This window comes from Lonchura striata, chromosome 3 (genome assembly GCF_046129695.1).
Source record: "Lonchura striata isolate bLonStr1 chromosome 3, bLonStr1.mat, whole genome shotgun sequence".
NCBI classification, from domain to species: Eukaryota; Metazoa; Chordata; class Aves; order Passeriformes; family Estrildidae; genus Lonchura; species Lonchura striata.
This window is the reverse complement of record NC_134605.1, coordinates 23301770-23322818: the sequence shown is the minus strand read 5'-3', so window position 1 is coordinate 23322818 and position 21049 is coordinate 23301770. Positions and strand designations below refer to the sequence as shown.

At 38.5% G+C, this 21049-nt stretch overlaps 1 protein-coding gene across 6 annotated transcripts in view; it reads left to right on the top strand.

Moving 5' to 3' along the window:
- The window catches only part of SLX4IP (SLX4 interacting protein), an 81866-nt gene that overhangs the window by 49427 nt on the left and 11390 nt on the right, over window positions 1-21049 (top strand). For 5 of the 6 annotated variants that reach the window (XM_077781963.1, XM_077781962.1, XM_021540268.3 and 2 more), the window contains 4 exons: window positions 2620-2697; window positions 4545-4633; window positions 17155-17264; window positions 18740-20540. In XM_077781963.1, the coding sequence (XP_077638089.1) occupies window positions 2620-2697; window positions 4545-4633; window positions 17155-17264; window positions 18740-19571 (1109 nt within the window). In that variant the 3' untranslated portion in view covers window positions 19572-20540. Of the gene's footprint in view, window positions 1-2619; window positions 2698-4544; window positions 4634-17154; window positions 17265-18739; window positions 20541-21049 lie in introns of those variants that run through there. The other variant, XR_013339660.1, reaches the window with a different exon arrangement.

The following is a 21049-nucleotide window of genomic DNA, read 5'->3' as shown; positions in this document are numbered from 1 at the left end:
AGGATGTGTGAACTTTCCACATTACTGGAAGAAAAATTATCTGTAGATTAAGGTTCAAACTTCTGTGTTGTGCTCAAAATAAATTGGTGATGGAGCATTTGGTACATATCAGTTGGTCTGTTCTTCTATGAGATCATGAACAGATTTAAATTCATGCTGAGTAACTGCGTAGAAAGCTTAAAAAGCTGTGAGTCACATGGGCTTCTTGGGTAAGAAGGTTTTCTTGGGAGTCTTATTTTTGTTTCTTTCTTCATGAAGCAGAATACTTAATCGGATAATGTATTTCCCCAGAAGGAAGCTGAAAGAGGATATCACCATTTTTATTGTTCTGCAGTAACTCTGACAGCTTTAAAACTGGGGGAGTTTTTCAAACTCCAGCTGACCACAGTGTAGATTGTATGTCACATGTGAGAGGGTTTCAAAACATTTAATGAGTGTAGCTGTGTGATACTTTCAAAATTAAGGTATCTTAAATGTAGCACATCTTAATATTTTGTCAGGCTTCGCAACAAGTAGCAGCAGATATTTGTTCAGGCCTTTTCAGCAAAGTAGTAAATAATCATGGAAACTAAAATGATTTTTTAGTGTTGGTCCCTCTGAGCTGAGCGTACCAGCTTGGGTGCAATTCTTGGTGAAGGCTTTATAGGACTTTCAGACTTGAGCTGATGCTGCAGAAATAATTTGTAGAGGTGTCTTAATCTCTTACACAACTATTTATTTTGTCAGATCTGTTCTCTTCCACAGAACAGTAGCTGGCTGAATCAAGGGCCTCTAAGGAGAATTTGAAATTTTGTTCAGTCAATCACATGTGATTAAGCACTTAATCTCTCAGAGAATACCAGAACAACAAGAAAAATAAACAGATATAGATGTCACTGATCTATAAAATAATTTAAAGAATGAAGCATCTTGCTTTTCCTGTGAAAAACAAAGATTCACACTTTTTCATTTTAGATTCCTTTCAAAAAAACGCCAAAATATATGGAATATTGCTGACAAATGGAGGTGGAAAGAAAAATGTTTAATATTTACTGTGTGAAGATTTGTTTTCCAAGTTGTACTTTTAGGAATGCTATTTCCTTAGCTTTCCAAGGTCACAGTGGAGTATGTTGTTATCACACTAATAATTTATCTATATACTGGGCAAATTCTTTGATTTGACTAAGCCTACTAGCAGTGATAAAGAATTGTAGATGCCAAACTGGAAATAGCTAAAAGTAATTTTCCTTAATAGTTCTTTTAAGTAAACACTTAATAAAGCTGGTGAATCGCATCCAAATTTTTCTCTAGTGCTCATCATTTTTAAGGAATGGTTCAGCTTGTTACATCTTGACTTGATCTCTAAAAGGAAGTAAATTTTTGGGTATCTTCCTGAGGGGAAGGAAAAAAGATGGCTGATAAATTTCAAAGGGATTGATTGTGATTGATAACTGTAGTTCTTAATGAGAGCTGAGGCTCAAGGGCACTCGGTGGTGAGCTCCAGGAGATCCTGTAGAAGTAGGAGAGAGGGGGACCCTCCAGGAGGACATGTATTTATACTTAGAAATAGGACATGCCTTGGCACTTGCTCTGTAGGGATTGAAACTGGAACAAGCAAGCTTTCCTTCTTTTTAAATGGTCGGATAATAAAAACAGCAGTAGCACTTAATATTCTAACTTGCCTGTGCTAACTGCACCTAGGGTAGCTGACTGTCTTCAAAGCATCAATAATTTAAGTCTTGCAAACTCCATCCAAGTTAGGGCAAATATCACCAACCCTCTTTCACACTTTGATTTCAGTGAGATGCACAGGGAAACTGGGGAGGATGAGTCACAGATGTCAGATTTTTGCACTTTCAGTGGGAGTCAGGTTGCTAAATACCTTAATGAATGAAGTGCTAACTGATTTACCATGGTCATTTGGGAATTTAAGTAGAACAAAAGTAAAAGCTGATGTTCTAATAATCTCTCAGCCATAATATAATCTTTTCTGTCCATTTCCTACACGGCTGATGCACAAGGATTTCTGTCATTCTTGGGAATAGAAGATGAAAAAGCCTCTGGAGGTTACAGGTACCTGCTGAGTCAGCCAGGCTAGCTTGGACTGCTGTACATACTGAAGAGTTCAAATGTGGCTGTTTTTAACCTCATTCAATGGATCTGTAGAATTGAGACCCTTGCATGTTTGGGTTTCTTTGTAGTTACATTTTTTTTTTTTCCTGCCAGGTCTGTCACCTTCCTCTAGAAGGTAGTTAAGTAAATAGATATCTGTACTGTTCTTACAACATTTGACAGTCTACAAATGTCTGAAAGCACAACACCACACTATTAAGTGACCATGACACCACACTATTAAGTAAATGACACCTCTGATCAATTAATTCAATTTCTGTGCTTGGTTCCAGAACTTGGTGGTTAATAATTTGTCTAGATTTTTGCCCTGTTTCAGGCACTAATTTCTTGAGACTTTAGTATGAGAATTTGGCAGTTTCTTTTGAAAAATATTCCATTAAAGTTACTTTTTCCTTTGTATCATTGAGCTGCTGCTGCTTCCTCTCCATCCAGTCTTAGCAGATGTGCAACACTTTTGAGACCAGAATGCCCAAGATATTAATATTATCCCTTTGTTTTATGTTGCAGCCAACAGTTTGCACATTACTGCCTACTTTATGAAGAGATGGGTTAATCTCCGTTGTGCTCTAGGGAAGCATTATCGTGGTAAGAAATCACTTTCTTACAGAGTTATTTAGAGGAGAAAGAAAGGGAACCATATCTAAGACACTGTCAGATTTTCATCTGCTTAAATCAAAATTGCTTTTAGAACTTGGGTTTTTTGGTGGGATTTTTTGGTTTGCATTCTAAAAAGATGATTTCCTGAAAACAAAAACAAACAAAAAAAGAAGTATTTCTTAAGATGAGATGGATTTTTTTTTTTTAAAACTTGATTTTAAATTTGTGTATGCCTTGCCCCAGGGTAATCAGCTAAGCCTCACCAAATTCTGTAAGTATGATGAGACTCAGCATTTTCCTGAGTCTGTGCAGGGTGAATCAAGTAGAAGTTGCAGCATGAATCACTCCATTATTGCTCGGTGTCTTGTGGCATCAATGTGCAGTACAAGTGTATGCAGGAAAGGCTTTCGTTCGCCACACACCTATAAAATCCTGACGTAGGTGATGTCATTAGACCAGGTCTTCTCTTCATGTTTTCTCAAGTCAGGGTGCTCTGGAAGGGAAGGGAGATCAATCCTCTCCTGCCAAAACCAATGCAAAGAAGCTGTAATGAACACTGCCCTCTGCAATGACCTCTTGGCATTAAACAAAAAAAAAGCAAAGTCCTTAACAATGCTGAATAATTGAATGGATATTTTAAAATAATTTATTGTTTTTGTAGGCATTAATGATATTCATAAATGTTTAAATTTGTCTTCAAATGCCAACTGATTGTTTTCTAAGTCCATATTAGCTGAAGAGATCGGTGTTGACTTTAAATATTTCATCAAACTTGTCCTGTTAGAATAGAATTTCAGTGTGTCTGCATTGGAATATCAGCATTGTTTGCTGTCTGTTAAATTTAAACTGTTCTAAAGCATCAATGAATACCTAAAGATACCTGCATTTTGCTAGCCAGCAGATGAGATTGTTATAAAATGTAACAGTGAAAGCAAATTACTGGAATCGACTTGCTGTACTCTTCAATTCTACAAAAAAAATATGTGAGATCAACCTCATAGGTTTTTTTTCTGCAAGCCTTGTCTCCTTCTTGTTCCACAAAAATAGAGTGTTATGGCTTTGTTCTGAAATATAACAAACTTCAAAAATTTTTAATTCTCTTTTTATGAAAACGAAACCCAGCAACAAAAACAAATTGGAGCGGAAAATAATTCCATATGTAAAAAAGAAAATACCCAGCTGTGCTCTTCCCATAGCATAGCCAGGTACTGAATAAAACTTTGTCTCATCTGTTCTAATCTGAGAACCCTTCAGTTTTTAATGCTTTGTGAATAGAAACTTTGTTGTGTTCATAACAAGCCATCTGATCATGAATAAAATGTCTAATTCAGTAGTAGTTAACCACTTTGTTTAATGACTTCAAAAATCTCTGTAGCCCAAGTATGAAACTCTCTGCCCTGGCCTTATGCTGAGGTTTGATGCCAAGCCCTGGCTGAGTGTTGTTCTGGGCTACAAACCTAATGTACAGCTTTTGTGATGAAAAGACTCATCAACCAGAACAGCACAAAAGAAATCCTTGTTAAGTGGTTTGTCTGTTGGTTCTGTCTGGTCTTCCTGTCCAGGGGTGCAGGTGGACTAATTTGCAGCCATGACTGTCCTCTTGGGAATTCAATTTATTCTACTTATTGATTTTTTGGAATGCTTTATTAAAACAAAAGGGGGGGTGGCATGTTGAAGAGAGTAGGTGAAAAGCTAGAGAGGTGCATTAAATCAGTTAGTGTGAAATTAAAAATTAAGTAATTTTGTGTACTAAAATAACATCTATGTTGTTGTTATGAGTGGTTTTGAAAGTGGTTATAATTTTTGAAATCCTCTTTTCAATTTTTTTTGTGTAGAGCTCCGTGTGTTTCCAGAGAAGTTTATCGTTTGTGTCAGTAAACTTGACTTTGATCCAAGTGCTTGGACATGTGATAATGTTGGATTGGTAGGTACAAAACTGTTCTATAAATTTTGGGGGTTTTTTAATAGAAATGAAGTGAATATTTATGTAAATAAATGTAGTTACTCAAGTATTTGTTACTGTTATCTTGGCACCAGAAAGTCACATGAATATTTGGGCCAAAGTATTCAAATGGGCATCCTAAAATGAGCCTAAGGCAGGCAAAAATGGGAATTTTGAAAACTCAGCATTTTCTGAGCCTTATAAGTCTTAGAGAAAAAGACCATGTGTTTAGAAAGCTGGATATAATTTTAGCACCTTGATTTAAGGATTTTTTTCCTTTCTGTTTTGTCTTGTAACATTTTACTTTCCAAAATTTTAATTTTAGCTGTTTGTAATGTCCCCGGGTTTCTTGTATGTTTTCTTAGCACTTGTTCTGCACAGCAATTCAAGTGGATCAGTGCTGGCCCTTCTGGGAAAAAAATCCCCAAACATTTATGGAGGAAAAGGCACTGGTGTGTGGTTAAATACCATAAGCAATTCTCCTTAAATATTTCATCCTGAAGGCTTCATCAGGGTCAAAGGCTTCTGAATTTTATCCTGCAGTTAAGTGCAGATTGTCTCAGGAGTGCTCACACAGGGCCAGGTGCCACTCTGTGGCTCACACTGAGGGTCACAATTACACCCTGAGGTCTGGGTGAGTTTTAGGAGTTGATTTTACATGTATTAAAGTGTATTTGACCCTTGAAAAAATGTGTTTTCTTTTACTCATTCCACTCCTTTTTTTTTTTCCAATACCAGGCGGGGTGTTCCTATTTGTAATGCTAAATGCAGATTTTCTTGTTTCATTTCCTAGCTTTGTACATACCCTTAAGTGTCAAAGAATCAAGCCAATGATTTTTGCACTCTCATAAAGAAAACTATCTCCCTGCTCTAGAAGTACTTTGCTCTTTGGAAAATTCATATGTTTTCAGTATTGTCTTGAAACCTACTTAATGCTTGAAGTAGAAAATTCTATCTCTGCATTTTGACTGAGAAATAATTATGGTTTTTTTTCTTGCTTAAGTAACTGTTACAAGAGATCCAATTCCCTCATTTGGTATTTTTCATAAAATAAGAACTGAGAAGTTTACTTTCGTTTTTCTTGAGATCTTGTGTGTGAAGAAGAAGGCAAATTTAAGAATTTGATGTTAGGAACTTTAGCTTTACTATTTCAAAATTGGATCTTGAATCTGTGGAATCTCCTTGTTGTTTAAAAGGCAAGTTTGAACACTTTTATATTTAAAAAGAAAACATATCTTAGTGATCTGATAACCTAATCAACAATAAAATCTTGGAAGTTTGCTTTGCTTACAACTGCACAGCCCTGACTGGGATGGTCAGTGTAGTGTGTTGGGAGGAGGGAGTGAGAGAAGTTAGCCCTAAGCATCTTCCCTGATTTCAAGAACTTGGCAAATTGGGAGCAGACCCTCAGCAAATGTTTTGGAACATCTGTTTAATTCTTACCAACTCTCACTTAGAGTCCACTCCAGACTGTTTTGTTGTTCCAGGATTCTTAATGCATGTTAGGACCAGATTTGTCATATAGTCCAGCTGAGTACTTTGCCAAACTGGGAGAGTGTTTGATTGCCACTGAGAGTTTTTGGCACTCCAAAAGAAAGGCAAAGAATCTGCATTTTGTGTGTGTCTGCTTTTCTCCATGCAGTTGAGCCCTGAGTAAGCTGGAATTCTAAATTCTGCCCTACAAAAGACCACCCAGAAGACCTTTCTGTTGATACACTCTGCAGATTCTGTCATGGGCTGAAAATGAGGCTGTGTTTTGTTTTCTTCTCTATGTTGTTAGGGTTTGAATAATGCCACAGTGTTGGATGCAAGTTCTTTTAAACCTTTCATCAGCTCACACCCTTGGATTTGAGGGCCTGTTTGTGTTTTACAAAAGCAGTTAACCATACATTAATGGAGACTTTGTCACTTTCCTGTGTTGCTGTGACTGTGATTGACCTAGTCAAGACTTAGTGATTATGCTTTTTTTTAAATTGTTTTTACACTGGTTTATGGTCTGGGTCAAGCTTTCATTCCTGAGCTCTGTCAAGACCAATCAGGCTCAGTGTTCCCCTTTCCCATTACTTGGAACCAGTTTTATGTTGGCCTGTTGCATGTTTCCTTCATGGATAGCGACTCGTCCTTCACCTGTCTTCAGCCCTTCATTCTTTGCCTTTTCACTGCTTTTTAGGCAGTTCTGTGTATCTCTGAAATAGGCTGTGCTTAAACCATGAGTTTCAAGGGATGTAGCCAGCCATGAAATGAAATTTTTATGTCCTGCACCTTAGGAAAGATTATAATTAGATTGCTTTTGAGATATTCACAAGCACAAACCTCAGCATCAGTTGCTGGGAGAACCAATTTTAATCCTTCTGTGATGCCTCATGTAAGACTAAGGTTAGGGTGAATTAGACACTCTCTGCCAAATTAGCTTTAAGCATAAACTAATAAAATATTTGAGAGCACCTCTAAGGAGCAGCAAACAATAACAAGAAAATAAAACAAGAAAATCTATCGATATGTAATTTTCTAGGACATATTTATAAATGGGTCTGTCTGTGGTTATGTTTAAAATTCAGGCTGCAGGCAATAATAAGCATTTTGGAAGAAGGGAAATCTCTAGTAAAGAAACAATATAGCAAGTTATTGAAATTACATAAGCCAATTGGAAGTCTTAAGGAAAAGATGCAAGAATAGGCTGAGTGATTAATACTAAGTTTAAACATAAAACCATTGTTTCGTGTTTTACCAAAGTATGTTTGTAATCTTGAATAGTTTTATCTTGAAAAAGAAGACAGTTTTGGGAACGTGGCAAGAGAGGAAACCCAAGGAAATATATAAGAGCTCTGGAGAGATTAGTCATCTTTGTCAGTGACGACATTTTCTCGATAATTATTATGTAGGGAGCTAAAATGGAAAATTGGAATGGGTTATCTGGGGAAGCAGTGGAAATGGAAATGGGTGGAAGGCTTATGAGCATTTGAAAATGTGCAAACAATGGAGTATTCATTGATAACCGCATTGGCTTTATACCAGAATCTATGAGAGGAAGCACTTCTAGGGAAAGCATAAAGGAGGTTAAGCTAAAGATCATATTAAAGTAGAAATTTGAAATTGATGTTTGAGTAAAATCAGAAAAGCAAGTGAGGAGTAGGAGATCCTATCTTGATTAAAAAGGTCTCAGATTTTCTATTGAGCCTTGTTAAGTTACAGAGAACATTAGACAAAAGTAATATTCTATTCCAGGAGAATATTGCTCTTTAAAAACCAAACCAACCAAAAAATCCCTTCACAGGTACACATGGAGGAAAAAAGTGCTAAAGATGTTGCCTAGTGCTTTTTTAAATCCCCAGCAGGGAAATAAACTATTTCATCTTCTTCATACATGTCTGATTTATAAATTTTGTCATTGTAATGCTTTTCAGGAGCATTAGAGAATTCTCATTCTTAAAACTCTTAAGAGCCTTAGTGACAGGGTTTGCTTGGGTTTTGATTATGCTGGGAAGAGACTTCTGGTTCTTTCATACAAACATGAAACTTAGCTGTAATTAACAGATCTGTTCCCACTGGAGGGTATGCTAATGGAATAGTGTGTCTATTGGAATGTAGAGTGAAAACTTCAGATAGCAGCAATTTGTAAAGATTAGTACAGGACTTTATATGGAATCTATTATCTTAAATGCTTTAAAGACTTATTGTTAAGTGATATCAGATTGGGTAGAGGAAGAAGGAAATACTGTGAAATAGAATTGCACAATTCACACTGTAAGTACAAATCTTGGTGTGTGTGTGTGTATGTATCTATATATGTGTATAAAATATTACAGTGAAGCTGCTGTGCTGGTGGGGTACTACTGAAAAGGTCACTCCACATCCCCTCTACATCCAGCTACATATTCCTTTCCTTTCTGGGTACAATGGACCAAGTGATTCTCCAGTTGAGAATGAATTAGTTCATTGACTTGATCTAGGAGAAAATTATTTATTTGCAAAGTTTCTCTGATTTTCATTGGAGGATTAGTTTTCCATCATGTCACTTCACTGAACCAACTCATCCTGTACTCACACATTTGCCAAGTGTGATGCAAAAAAAACGTTGCAGGAGCACACAGCCAGGATTTGGATGAATGAAGTAGAAGCAACCTTTAGGTAGCAGCTGAGAGTTACCCAGGCTTGAAAGTAACATCCACTACACTTTAATGTTACCTTTCTTGTATTATTTGTCTTGTTGCTGGCTTTTTTATGTCACTGTCCTTTTTGAATTTTATAAAATCTGGTTTCTGGGATTTTAGATAATGTGCTGAATTCTTTTCAGTCATTATAAGAAACGGGAGAAAACCATTAAGATGTAGTTGGTAAATATGAACAGGGTTCACTACCTCTTTGAAAAAAGTAAAGAGGGGAAACTGCAAACTAATGACCTTTAGCCAAATACCATATTAGTAGAACAGGCAAAGAATTGCTTGGGTGAGTTTTCACTTTTGACACTTTAAGCTTCTGTCACTTTTTTATATTTATCCTTCATGTTTTGTGTTCCTCCTGCCTTCTCTCCCTGGGCATTCCTATCTTCAGTATTTGTCAGTGCTGGGGTCATTCAGTGATCCCTCTGAAAACAAGGGGTGTTTTTGGTTTCGATTTTTGTTGTTTGCATGGTTCACTTTCAGCCAGATCCCTTCGGTGTTGATCCTTTGCAGGACCACGTGCTGGGTAAGGGTGAGACTTCCCTTTCATCGCTGGTGAAGCTTTCAATTAGCTTCAGTCATTAGGCTGCTGTCTCTGAGAAACTGCATCTCAGAGGAATGATCCTGAAGTCTTTGACTCAGTCATAAAAAGAAAACTACAGCAGCTTTACAATATTCCCTTTTATCCTGACTGTCTGCCACTTCTCCTTGGAGATCTGTACTCCTGCAGCAGTGTTTGCCAGAAGGGCTGCATGCCTGCATCTCATCTTTCTTGCTATCACAGTCTTGCGGATTTGTGCACAGCGAGTTTCCCTCGGTGGGAGCAGCTGGGGCATGTGTATGTGCTCCCTTCTGCCAGCTCTGAGTGGGGCAGGAACCTCCTGCAGAAGGGGAGGGAGGAGACTTGAGAACAGTGATGCTGGGAATTGTCTCAGTGAGATTTGTCTGAACTTGTCGCAGTTTCTTCTCTTAGCTTACAAACGGATTTATTTTCTGCATGGCAAATGTCTCACCGCTGTCTGCTGCATTAACTATCCAGAGAAGTGGGCAAATGATGAAATGAAAACTGACACAATTACTTCAATTAGTCAAGACCAGAGAAGACTTTGGAGAATTTCAGAGAAATCTCCCAGAGCTGGGTAGAGAGGCACTAGGGCTGTAAATGAAAATCATCTGTTGATAAATGCACAGAATTTTTACTGAAAAGAGCAATTGCTGTGCTCATGCAAACTGCTGAGTGAATTAACTGTGTGATGGCTGGAAAAAGGCCAAGATATTGCTGCAAGGAATTGGTTGGAAAACCTTCGTTCTGTAGCATTATTTATCTGAAAAGTGGACAGAAATTAGAGTATGTATGGAATGAAATAAAAAGTAATATTTATTGCCTTAAAGCCAACAAGTAAGTGGAATACACCCTCAATAAAAGTGTACCTCATTATACAAAATCAGGTGAAACAGAACAGAAATATAGATGGTTCTGTCACTGCAGTATAAATGATTAAGGTTGTAAAATGATTTCCATATGAAGCAGTCCTCAAAAAGTAGGGACAAATTGAGTAATCTTTTAGTCGTTTTGGTAGCTGCTTTTTAGATGAGTGCTCCAGTTGATTTAAATCTAACTACTTAGCAGCGTTCACGAGATCCCATTTGTCAAAGCCTTGTGGTTATTTAAGATATTATCATCTGTCATCATCCTTTCACCTCTTTCATTTTCCTCTCTGCTCTCACTGCTGCTGTCACAGCTTATGCTGGTGGTTCATGTGGATTTGACCTGATTCTCTACTCTTTCCTCTCTGTAGGCTTGGAGAGGACGGGCACCTCTGGCAGAGGGGTGGGGGGAAGGCTGGCAGGAATCACGTTAAAGCTGCAGGGAGCTAAAGATGTTATTTAGCTGTGGTGCATCTGTGAGATTTTGGTGGCTCTAGGATTTGAAAAGGTTTAACTTACTTAAGGTTTTGATAATAATTCTTGATATTCCTGTTGGGCAAAGAATATTTGACAGGATTTTAAAAATTATTTTAGGAGTGATCTGTTCCTCAGTCTACAGCAGAAATCTTTTAGGACTAATAGAAAGTTCATAACTTGACAGAACAGGAAACTGAAATATATAATGGTAAAGTTCATGGCAGGATTTTTGAATAATTTTTAAATATTTAAAATTATTTGGAGGGACAGATCCCCAGTGTGGGTTCAGAAGTCTTGGGGGTTTTCAGAGCACTGTTACTGGTGTTGGTTTTGGAAACCAAACTAAAAAATTAAATCATTGAACAGTAATTATTTCCTGAGCTGTGCAGTTCTTGTTTTACATATTTTGATTCTGTATTACTGGTGAGGTCAAGAGTATTAGTTATTCTTTACAACATCTCTTCCAGGTGTTACTGCATATTGTGATTTCATAAAAGAACAAAAGAGCATAAAGTTGGTGTGTTTTTTCCCAGATTTTTTTTTCCTGTAAGTATCAAAGTGTTGGGCATCTGAATCACACTGTATACATCATGTGCTCCAAGGAGTATTCTCTTATGTCATATAACCTTTGCTGTGTCCGAAAAAGCAAGTGGAAAGTTTGCTTCAGTGTTGCTGGTGGGTGATGCTGAGGGACATCTGCACTGGCTGACCCCCATACCCAATGAGGTTTGGTGGGCACATAGAGGATCCTCATGCCAGGCTGTGAAAAGCTATAGTACAGGATTACAGGACGGCCTGTCTCAGATATTCTCTCTTGATTTGTAAGCTGGAGAAAGATGTTGAGCACCACATAAAATTGCTATTCCCTTATTTATAAAAATTTTGTTCAAGTATGAAATGTGTATCTTGCATGCATATTTCATATTTCATAATTAAATAAATAATATTTCATAATTACTGGAGTCAGGAACCTAAAAATTGATTAAAATGGCTGGCTGAAGATGCATGCTTATAAGACATTGGTTTTCTTTGAAAAGGTAAAAATTTACTGTTAATATGCTTTAGATTTTTCTTTAGTGTCATTGAGAGATGTTATTTTGGTTGAAAAGCTGTTGTCTATTCCTCCATTTCTTATCAGTGGATACCTTCTCTAAAGATAGAATCTGAGTCTTGTAGCATCAGTATATAAAATCAGAATGATTAATAGCTCAATTACTTAACATTAATTTTAGCAGTTCTTGCCTTCAAGCAAATGCACACAGTCTGTGTCACATGCTGCTCAGTATGTAAATAAATTGGTTGTTTCGGTACACTTCTGTGCCTTTAGAAAGTGTGATGGGGTATTTTCTCTCCGTGTTACACATAGGTCTGATTCATAAAAAGGCTCCCCTGCAGTTCTGAGTTTTAGGAAAACACATTTCATTTGTTCTCTTCCATTTATAGCAGGATTCTTCTATTTTCTCTTCTTTAGTGGGTGTTCAAATGCAAATCAAGAGAGTTCTGAATTTCTGACACTCAGAAAGGTCTAGGATTCCTCCTATATGCGAAATACAGTTAAAATCTGAAACAAATACTTCAAAAGGAAGAAGGCATTTTCCTCATAGAAGTCATATGCTTTAAGCTAATCTGGTGATGCCTGGGGGACCTTTGGAATGTTTGTAATTGTCAGGACTTATGTATTGAGTGAGAAACTTCGGTTCCCACCTTGTGTTTTGAGATAGTGGAATGTGTATCACAGGGGTTTGTAACAGATTGGGCCAATACTTGGACTGACTAGTAAAGACCATAGGGTCTTCTGATGAGCAGAACTGAAAATCCATGGTGTCACATGCAAAGGAATTTTGGTGGTAGATAATGAAGACTGTACTGATCCAGGAGTTTGATTTTGCCTTCTGTGCCAAGTCATGGGAAGGTTGAACAGTTCTGATTCTCCTGGACAGCTGCAGCTTGCTCTGACTGGTACATTCTTTTCAAGATTGAAATTGGAGTATTTTTGAAAACCACCAGCATTCCTTAAAAATACTTATTTCAAAGGCAACACCAGTATGCTAGTGTAATGTGGAATGATCCTGAATGGTTTTCACAGGAATTTACTGACTTTTAGAGAAGGACAGTCAACTTTAAAGTGTAGAGCAATATTCCACAAATCTGATCAAAGAACTCTATTTCAGGTTGAGAATAATATCAATTTCTATACTTGGAAAACTTCTACAAGTGTTTTATGATGTAGTTGGAGTTCATAAGTAGAACTGCCAGGACTGATGCATCACTACATTGGAAATGCAAAAAAGTTTGCATCTTGAAACTGTGGGAAGCTTTTCCTTCATGTGGGTTGGTAGAGGGCCGGAGGTGAGACCCAAAGTCCTGTCTCTGTCACTTTTTTATCAGTTAGATTGTAATGTCTGATTTATTCTTTCCTCAGAAGCCTCATCACTTGCTGTAAGGAGCCCTTTTTTTTTTATCAGATTGGAAGGAGTCCTGTCTGACCTCTCTGATCTGCCTGTCATCTGTCAGGACACCTCTGAAACCTAAAGGTTATCTTTGTTGGTTGAGCTCATGATGCAGCTTAGAATGGCACTAAGAGAAATCATCCAATTGCAAGCTTACATAAAGCTCCCCTAAATAAGTGTTTCTGTTTTATTCATTTCACTAATTTTATTGTGTGTGCCTGGGATAATACTTCAGTTCATAGCTTTGCCTATGTTATTATCTTTATAGTCTGCTGCTATTTGCCACCATGATATAAAAATTGACTTCTTGAACCCGCTGATGTATTCTATTAAGTATTTTTGATGAGCCACATTGATAAATGCATTTTAAAAACTGTGGTTTTTATTATGGGGTTGGGAACCAGACATGAAATTTAATTATCTCTTAGTCTTGCTTTATTGGTACATAAGCTTGTGGCACTGAGAAGAGTGAGAGACAACTAACAAGCATGACACCAGAGAGGCAGGAAAGGGGGGCAACAGTGTTCACTTTGAAAATTTTCTTTCAATCCAGTATTAGACTGGAAGAAAAGAAAGAAGAGAGTATTTGTATGAGTATATTGTCATGCTGGAATGGCCAAAGCTTTCACTCTTCTTCAGGGTAATGAGTTCTCCTTCAGGGTAAGGGTTCTTGAGTAGTTCTTTAATAGATACTTTATGCTGTGCTGAGGAGTTCAGCTGTCCTTGAGAGAGCTGGAGACAGCAGTGAATACCACTTTTACAGTTCTGAGGGTTTTCTTTTCAGCTTGAGTGTGTTGTAAGTGGAGTAAGATAGCAAAAAAAAAAAAAAAAAAAAAAAACCAACCAAAAAAAACCAACGAATCTTCAATTTGATAAACCTTACAGGAAGTACATTCTGTGCCTACCAGTGTGCCTAATGTTTCTCTGTCGGTTTTGATAGAGAATTTTCTTCCCCCAGACATCTCTTTGGAGAAGTATTAAGGACTTGAAATCAGGTTTGGGGAGGACAGTGTCATGAGCAGGTAGGCTGATAAAACTTTGTAAGCTCCACTTCTATGGGCCCTTCTCTGCAGTTTGAGTGACAAAGAGGACTGAGCTTACCCTGGGATTTTAAGAGCACATATTTCTAATGGAACTTGGCAGTTCAAGGGCTAGAGAAGCATTTTAATCTTTTGTGCCCACCCAGTCTCTATACAAATGTAAATATGTCTGTCTTTAACAATTTGCCAAGAAATGTGGTTTTAATTTGGTAGCAGCAATCCCACTCCCTGCAGCTCTTTCAGAGTCGAGTCGCAAGTCTGGCGGTGCTTTGACATTTTTCTCTGTCATGGTGTCATTGTTTATATGATGTCTGCTTCTGCTGTCCTCCCTTTTATGCCTGGAATATTTTTCTTTAATTATTTCACTGCCTAAAAGGAATCTGGGATTACTAGACAGGATGAGAGCAGATTAGCTTTTTTTCTTTCTTTAGCAAGTCCTGAAGTTCCCATAGGAAATAAATAGTGTTCCCAAAACAGTCAGTGTGTTTTATTTTTTTTCTTAATTAACTAAAATTATTAAGTCTAATAAAGAAAATAAAGGAAGTATCACCAATAATAGCTGTGTGTCTTAGTAGTATATGTAGTGCCCACTGTTGTTATTTATGACTCCCTCTGCCTTCTATTGTGGACTTATTCCAGCCTTAGGGAGTTTACATCACTACTAAAAGCAAAAGGCTCTCTGGTTCCCAGAGTCTTTCAGAGCCTGACTCATATGCCTTGTGTTAATTGTTCAGCTCTCAAAATACAGCACTTACAGGGTGTGGTTCCGAGGGGAAAATCTACTGTACTTAGAGGGCATGTTCAGAAGTGTTTCACATATAAATCATTTTGATTTTTACTTTTTTTGATGCCTTAACCCTTTCTGTCACTGCTTTGTGTGATAAGTTATTTGAAAGTAAAACAGAAGGTCAATGACAGCGCAGTCAGGGAATGTGTTAGCCCTGCAACTTGGGGCCATTAGCTCCAGCCTGACTCAACTCACAAGTGCTGTGATTTTGTCATCCATGCCTCTCTGCAGGGTCTGCTCCTCACAGCCTGGCAGGACCATCCCAGTCCTGCAGGGTCTGGAGTCAGATGCAGGTCAGAGCTGGGGCTTATGCTTTATCTGCAGTAGGGAGTACATGGGGACAGGAGCTATTCCCAGTCCTCCCCTGGATTTTGTGCCAAGGGTTCCTTTCCATGCATTGTTTACCACAATGACAAGAGTTGCCTTAGTGGGCTGCTGATCCTGACCTGCTCTGTGCGTTGGGGGCTGAAGATTTAACAGAACTAACCTAGCCTGTTTCCACCCTGCAGGAACTCAGATGGGCTCTGTCTCTCTGGCCAAATATGAGTGCTCTCCAGCTGCTTTGATGCAGGATGATTGTGCAAGACCCTTCAGCCTCCAAACTGTGTGGCTGTTACTGGAAATCAAAATAGTTTCTACAGACTTTGCAGTCTCTGCCTTCTCTTAAAATTAGCATAATGCTCAAGTATCTTAGTAGTATTTCTGTCATTACTAGCTTACAAAGTATGAAAATATATTTAGTCAAATTAGGGGAATCTACCTCCAGCAAGAATAGAAGCAGCAATTAATCCCTCAGATTAAACTAGATAAGCTTGATTTCTGAGGCTGGGAATTGCATTGCATGTATGCTCTGTGTGTTTTCTGCCTGCTGTAAACACACTCATTGCACCACAAGTGGACAGAACTTGGTGCATGGCTCAGTGTGCACATTTGTGTAACTTGTCTCTGAAAGGAAGGCTCAGAACAGCTGTAGCTTTTAAGTGCCAAAATGGCTTTACTTCTTTGCCTGACTACCCTTCTTCTGCTTGCAAGATAGGAAACTGTTTTCCCTGGCTATTTCTTCTGGAAAGAGCATGAAGGTCCCCCACGACTTATCCTCTAAAACAAATAAAAATGGGCAGGGCTTACTCTCCCCTAAATGACAGGCTCCTGAGGAGTGTTCCAGGCAGGGGTCATGTACAGGTTGTGGCCTTGTACCTCTGCTGGCTGTCTCTGTGTCCCTCAGTTCTTCCACACCACCTGGTTCCAGTGTCTCACCAAGGAATAGGCTAGAGCAGCACCCCCTACATTTGGGGAGCCTTGTCAGAGGGTGCATCATGGAGGCTGAGGGAGCAAAGTGCTCTCAAAAACAAGGAGATGCACAAAGCTTCTTCTCTTGACTTCACCACTTCTTTTTCCTCTCCTCCATAGCCTCATACTTTTTTTGGAGTGTGCAGTAGCTAATGGTGAAATCAGCAAACAGCCCTTCTCTGATTGAGATTGTTTCATTGTGAAAGGAAGTGCTCACAGTTTGAAGAAAAAGAGCATTTTCCTTCCCTCCCGCTTGGCCCAACCTCGTATTATATAAAAGGATGGTGCTGCTGTTAGCTGAGACCAGAAAGAATTCCCCTGTTGTCCTTTAGTAGCCAACCACTACAAGCTGCAAGCGTTTAAATGTTAGAATTAAAAGTTTTAACCCTTGCCTTGTTCAATGAGCAGATAACACTGTGTATGTTTTTTGTAAGTATGGAAAATTATGTGAATTCCTCTGAGAATAAGTGTATAGACCACTGCGCCAGTCAGTCTCTTCAGAAAAAAAACTGACAAGCGTGCTCCTGTCTGCAAGAGAGATTCCTGGCATTTGTCACAGTTTGAGCCACAAAGATGTCAAATACTTGCCAACAGTTTCCTCAGATGGTTTGGAAAGCTACATCCTTTACATTGCAGTCTTGTTTGTTTGCGGTGTATTTTAGCATACAAAATATGTTGCTTGGGAGTCAAGGGGGGGGGAACTGACTTGACTCCCAAATATTAAAAGATTAAAAGTAATTGTTTCTTTTAGATTTCTCAGATCAAAATAATAAAGAACAGCTGTAAATCTTAGTATTAGAAATGGAGCTTTCTGTTGAATAATCATAGCTTGATGTGACATGCTTTAAACCTGTATTTTCTTTTGGAGCAGAAAGAAGAACTTTCCAATGGGACATCTGAATATTTTACTGAATCTGCTGAGAACAAGAAGCTTAAGATTAGTCTGAGTGAACAAATAAAGCAAGACATCCTGAGAAAAATGTATGTTGCTATTCTTTCTAAGCCTTTGAATTTATAATTGGTAAAATTTGGTTTGGTAGAATCTAGCTTATTAAATAAAATTTTAAATAATATAAAATCTAAAATAATATAAGCTACAAAAAATTGTTTTAAATTACTGAAAGACTACTGCTGTAGTGTGGCTAAGCAGTAAAATGATTATTGTTGTTTTTTACAGTATGGAGAAAGCTATTACAACCCACATAGATATCACACATAGCATTAGGCAGAGTTAAAACAGGCTGTTTTTCCATGAATGAAGCTCTGAGCCAAAATGAACATGTGATGCTTGAATCGGGTGAAAAACACTTCACGAATAATTTTTTGTTGATCATTTTGAGATTCTGGATCAATAGTCACAAATAAAGAATATCCCTGGTGGAGTGGATGGGGAGGATGAGCTGATCAGCTGAACTTGTCACTGTTCCATGTGGTACCAGGACTGCATCCCAACTTGTGTGAGATGCCAGCAGCCCCAAATCACCTGTGAAATCAGGGATTTGCTGTGAACCCTGGCAACTTTTCTTTTTGCCACTGTTGTCTCATCTGTGTTGTCTTTAGCAATGAGATTAGGTTTGGAGGTATGCAGCTCTCCTGTTTGGATGAGCCCTCTTTGAGAGGAGTTAGATGTGCTGTCTTGGGAACTGCTCGGCAGCAGTGGGGCAGCAAAAAAAAAAAAGCCATCTCTTGTTTAGACTCAAAATGCAGCTTCAAGACTTGGGCATAAAGTTCATCTTTTGGGCTGTGTGAAATCCAGATCCTTAGGTAGTGCACTGCTGAGGAGTGTTTGTGTACTGACACTCCATCAGGTCCCTTGTGATCCCATTTTCCTGTGTAATTCCTTTCAGAATATCATCTACTTGCATTACCTAATTCCATGCCAGATGAATGGGCTTGATACTAGATGAGTAGTGGTTAACTTTAAAGCAATGCTTTGAAATGTCCTGGGAAAAATTCCAGAGGAACATTCTAAAATAGAGATTAGAAGCTCTCACAGAGAGGCACACTCACTGCCTCTCCCCGCCTGCCCCCTCTGTCCTATAGCTATGCATTATACATGTGGATATATGGGAATGGTTTGCAATCATTTAGGCACTTAGGAAATGCTATTTTATCTAACCAGTTCAGAAAGGAATTCAATATACTTCTGCTCTGTTGACCTTTAACATCTGTAATGAATCCAGTTCTGCCTCTTGGAAAAGAGTGTGAACTCACTTCTTCATGGCTTAGCCATTAATAAATAGGGTTCTCCCCTAGCACAGTGGAAAATCATATGGATAATGCTTGATACTATCCACACTAGACAAACATTGCTGCTTGTCAAGATGATATAAAGGGATGTTTTCCATGTTCAGAAAGAGGGTGGCCCAAGTGGTATTTCAGAGTTGGAAAAACAGTAAATGGAGTCAGTAAAGGTTCTTTTTTAATTTAAAAAACAAAACTCCTTTTTATTGCAGTGTGAAGAGGACAAAACCAAGAAGTAGTGCAAGCAAACCTCAAATCAGCAAAGACTCCAAGAAAGTGTATCTTGGCTGGGCAGACTCACAGACTGAGAACAGAAAGAACGACTGTGAGACTTCTCTCAGTGCTCGGTCTGCAGTGAAACGTAGGCGCCCAGGCCTGCTGAAGGACTGCACAAACACAGCTGAGAGCAGCTTGGGGCTTCCTGTGTTAGAGCAGAGAAATGATGTTAATCAGAGACAGCCAGAAGATGTTCACAGCCAGCAAAAACCTCACTCTCTGGAGTGGTCAGAGGAGAGTCTTCTAAGTGAGGGCCCTCCTTGCAGCTCTGAGTCAGCGCTACTGACTCCAAAACAAAGTGAGAGAGTAACCAAAACACAGGCTGAGCTCGAGACCTGTGGTTCAGAGGAAAAGTTGGAGCATTTCACAAAAGTGTCCTCTGAAGGGCCTCCTTTAACTTCCATCAATACAGAAATGAGTGAGTGTGATGATAATTGTTTGGGTCCATTCCTGGAGGAGAAGACACCTCTTAATTCCAGGTTGTTTTCAGTGCAAGACATGACAAAGACTGTGGTTGACCAGAAGTCATTGACTTTGAGAAAGAACCCCTCCTGGTCTCTTTTTGTGAGCAGCAGTGGAGTGCAGGAAAGCCAAAATGAGCCAAATACAGCCCCTGAAGAGCTGCCTGCAGTGCCAACATCATGTGTAGAACTGCACCCTATGTCTTCAGAGAAGCTTTCCCAAAAAAGAAAAAAAGAAGTGGAAAATGGTCTTGGGAAGTTAAAACTGCGAAGGCTTAAGAAGTCAAAATCTGAAATACTGCCTTGATAGCATGGGTGGTCAGCCAAGATTGTGCCTAAGCAAAGAGCAAGAAGCAATTAAAAATGATGGAAAACAATGAAAATACGAAATCAAAATTAGAGAACACATTAAGAAAATTTAGTTAACTAAGGATCTTAGTCATTTGGCACTGTAATAAAGGTAATCCTTTTAAGTCTTTAGGAATTAGTCATGTTTATTGCACAGGTCAGCATTGTATTTATAGAAAGAAAAACCTCATATAAGATAATATTTACTAAGCAAAATTTTAGATTTATACATATTCAGTGCTATTAAAAAGTCATATCAGCTGCTGACAGCAAAAGTTAAAACCCCTTGTGTGATCATTAGCAGCTGCAGTTATTTGGTATCTTGCTTGTTTCTGAGTATGCAGTTTATTTTAGTAAAAAATTAACCCTTTCTCTATGTTAGAAAGATTGTGGTTTACTCACATGACATTTACAGCAATAAAGCAAATTAAGTCTATTTCAAATAATTCTTTAACCAGGATTAATAGCTAATGATTTGAGGCCCACTTTTTCAGAGAACTTTCAAAATAACTATCGTTTCTGCTTGTGTAGTTTTGATATGAACATTTAATTCTAGCCCATATTGTGGATACAAGTCATCATGCATTCAGTCTTATGGAAAAATGAAAGTTTATTTTATATATTTAGATTTATATATTTATACCTGGATGTGCAAACATTGTTCTTGGGTGAAGGTCATTTATAAACATGTATACACATCTTCATGGATGCATGTTTCAAAATCAGGCTTTGCTTGTGTGCAAAGGCAACACGCTGGTTTTCATGTGGAAGTAATACCAGAGTTAAATCCTATGCTAAGATAAATTTTAGTTTCACAGTTCTTGTTCATACTGCTTCTTAAATTTAAATGCTAATGAACTAAGGGAATGTACCTTTTTGATTTCATGCTTATCTTTTTTAAATGTGTAGAATAAATGTATAAGCTGTTTTCTTTCATCATTTTTAAGCTCAATGTGACCACAGCCCCTGAGCCAGCAGTGCCCTGGCAGTCAGCAGGGCCAGCCATGTCCTTGGCATGCAGCAGGCCCAGGAGGGGACTGGCCCATTCTTCTCTGGCTCAAGGGCTGGGGATGGTTGTGGGTACTAGAATGTAAAAAAAGATATAAAGGTGTTCAAGAACATCCAGAGGAGTTCATAAGGGTGGTGAAGGCCTTGAGGGGAAGCCATGTGAGGAGCAGCACTAGGTCTGTTCAGCCTGTAGAGGAGGAGACCTCTTTGCAGCTACAGCTTCCTTCTGAGGGGAACAGGAGGGGCAGGCACTGATCACTTTTGTGTGGTGACAGTGACAGGAACCGAGGGAATGGCCTCAAGTTGTGTCAGGGCAGGCTTAGGTTGGATGTCAGGAAGAGGTTTTCCACTCACAACATGGTTGGGCACTGAGTAGGCTCCCCAGAGAAGTGGTTGCTGCACCAAGCCTGGCAGAGCTCAAGAAGCATT